At 41.5% G+C, this 2,467-nt stretch overlaps 1 protein-coding gene across 1 annotated transcript in view; it reads left to right on the top strand.

The window, feature by feature from the left end:
- Window positions 1-522: 522 nt before the first annotated feature.
- Window positions 523-2,467, top strand: part of HCFC2 (host cell factor C2) — a gene marked incomplete at its 3' end in the record, with an annotated part of 13,687 nt that continues 11,742 nt past the window's right edge. The window contains exons 1-2 of the mRNA XM_010013152.1: window positions 523-675; window positions 1,072-1,232. Coding sequence (XP_010011454.1) covers window positions 631-675; window positions 1,072-1,232 — 206 coding nt within the window. The remainder of the gene's footprint in view (window positions 676-1,071; window positions 1,233-2,467) is intronic.

Here is a 2,467-nt window from a genome sequence, read left to right as displayed (position 1 = left end):
ATCAGGCAGTCTCTGTTGCTCTTTCTTGCCTCTGTGTGTCTCCTCTCCCATATATCAGTGCAGTGCCCTGTAGATATTAACTCGGGTCCCAGAACACTGTAATTAGCTTTTCAATAGCACTATTAAGTCCAGGCACATTGCCATGCTACTGTAGCTCTAATAGTTCTGTTTCTAGGGCTAGCTCCCTCTGAGTTAGCGTAGTTATCTCTCTTGTGTGGAACTGTACTTACATTCCTCATTAGCCTCCTTTCTTTTTGGCAAGTCTATTAAAATTGCTGGGTGACCCTTGGTAACTGACTTATTACAGTGACCTTATGTGCTCATTCATAGATAGAGTAACATTGATTTGATAGAGGTGTTTGGTTTCTATTAAAAAAAAAAATAATTCTATTAATACTTAGCGTTAAACAAACTGCCCCTTCACAGTTATCTACAGGTAAGAGGTAATTCTTTGGAAAGCAGAGGTGTTTAAAAATACACTTTCCATTTTTTTAATTTTTTTTTTCCTTCTTCTTCTCTACTATAGTTACAAATCAGTGGTTCCTTCCTGCTGTAAGAGGAGATATTCCTCCAGGCTGTGCAGCACATGGATTTGTTTGTGATGGCACCAGAATACTAGTTTTTGGAGGAATGGTTGAATATGGAAGATACAGTAATGATTTATATGAATTGCAGGTACGAAATGCATTAAGATGTTTCGGTTCTGAGGACTACCTTAGTTATCTATTTATGAACAAGCACATTTTGTATTGCCAACTGCAGAGGAAAGTTAGATGGGCTCTGCTCCAGGAAGAATAAACTAAGTAGATTCTGAAGATGGAGAAAATCTCAATAACTTTGAAAAAGAGACTTCCATCTAGTCTGAATAAAGTATAAAATATTTAACATTTTACGAAGGTTAGCTCCTATTTGCCCCTTCAGATGTATATATGTATATATATCCTAAGAAAAGCCCAGCATTCCCTTAAAAATAATTCAGGAAATAAACAAGTGTTAATATTATCTATATTCTATTGACTGTTAACAACTATAAATGAAGATATTTCTGAATATGTTTTTCCTGTCTTTAAGGCAAGTCGATGGCTCTGGAAAAAAGTAAAACCTCAAGCTCCTTCCACTGGATCACCACCTTGTCCTCGACTTGGTCACAGCTTTTCTTTATATGGTAACAAGTGCTATTTATTTGGTGGCCTGGCAAATGAAAGTGAGGATTCAAATAATAATGTTCCCAGGTATGCTGATTTGGTTTGAACTACATGTTTTTAAATTACTAGATGTGACAACTTCAAAGAGGAACATTGTAGAGAGGCTGTACTGCATATCAAGTACTCACATTTGGATTATTTGTGCAGTGGAAGGGTTACATGCTAAGAAGCTTACATATTTCTGCTAATCCCACAGCACTGACTGACAGCCCTGCCACTTTTGAAGAGAAACCTGAGTAGACTTTGGTCTTTTTCTTAGTATCTTGGGTGATGTTTTTAAGAATGGCTTGTTTATTAGAATTACTTAAATCAGCAAAGTCTTATGATTCACCAGGGAATTCACAAGAGAAGTTTCCTTTATAATGCTGTGGAAAACAGTCATGAATTCATGCGGAATTTTTTAAAAGTAACAGCTGAAGTTGCCTTTATTATTGGCAAGCACTGCTATAGTAACAGTGCACCATCAGCAAGTTTGCCAGTGGCACTAAGCTGTGTGGTGTGGTCAACACACTGGAGGGAAGGGATGCCATCCAGAGGGACCTTGACAAGCTTGGGAGGTGGGCCGATGTAAACCCCATGAAGTTCAAGAAGGCCAAATGCAAAGTTCTGTATGTGGGTTGTGGCAGTCCCAAACACAAATACAGGTTGGGCGAAGACTGGATTCAGAGCAGCCCTGAGAAGGACTTGGGGATGTTGGTGAGATGAGTAGCTCAGCATGATCCAGCTTCAGTGTGCACTCACAGCCCAGAAAGCCAACTGTATCCTGGGCTGCACCAAAAGGAATGTGACCAGCACGTCGAAGGAGGTGATCCTGCCCCTCTGCTCTACTGTGGTGAAACCCCCGTGGAGTACAGTGTTCAGATCTGGGGCCCCCAATATAAGAAGGACATGGACATCTTGGAGTGAGTCCAGAGAAGGGCCACAAAGATGCTCAGAGGGCTGGAGCACCTCTCCTATGAAGACAGGCTGAGAGAGCTGGGCTTGTTCAGCCTGGAGAAGAGAAGGCTCTGGGGAGTCCTTAGAGCAGCTTCCAGTACCTAAAAGGGCCTACAAGAAATCTGGAGAGGGACTTTTTACATGGGCATGTAGAGACAGGACAAGGGAGAATGACTTTAAACTGAAAGAGGGGAGACTTAGATTAGATAGTAGGTAGAAATTCTTCCCTGTGAGGGTGGTGAGGCACTGTCACAGGTTGCCCAGAGAAGCTGTGGCTGCTCCATCCCTGGAAGTGTTTAAGGCAAGGCTGGATGTGGCTTTTGGGG

The sequence above is a fragment of the Nestor notabilis genome, unplaced genomic scaffold, assembly GCF_000696875.1.
Source record: "Nestor notabilis isolate BGI_N333 unplaced genomic scaffold, ASM69687v1 scaffold29854, whole genome shotgun sequence".
NCBI classification, from domain to species: domain Eukaryota; kingdom Metazoa; phylum Chordata; class Aves; order Psittaciformes; family Psittacidae; genus Nestor; species Nestor notabilis.
The sequence above is the reverse complement of the archived record's forward strand: the minus strand, read 5'-3'. Positions and strand labels throughout refer to the sequence as shown.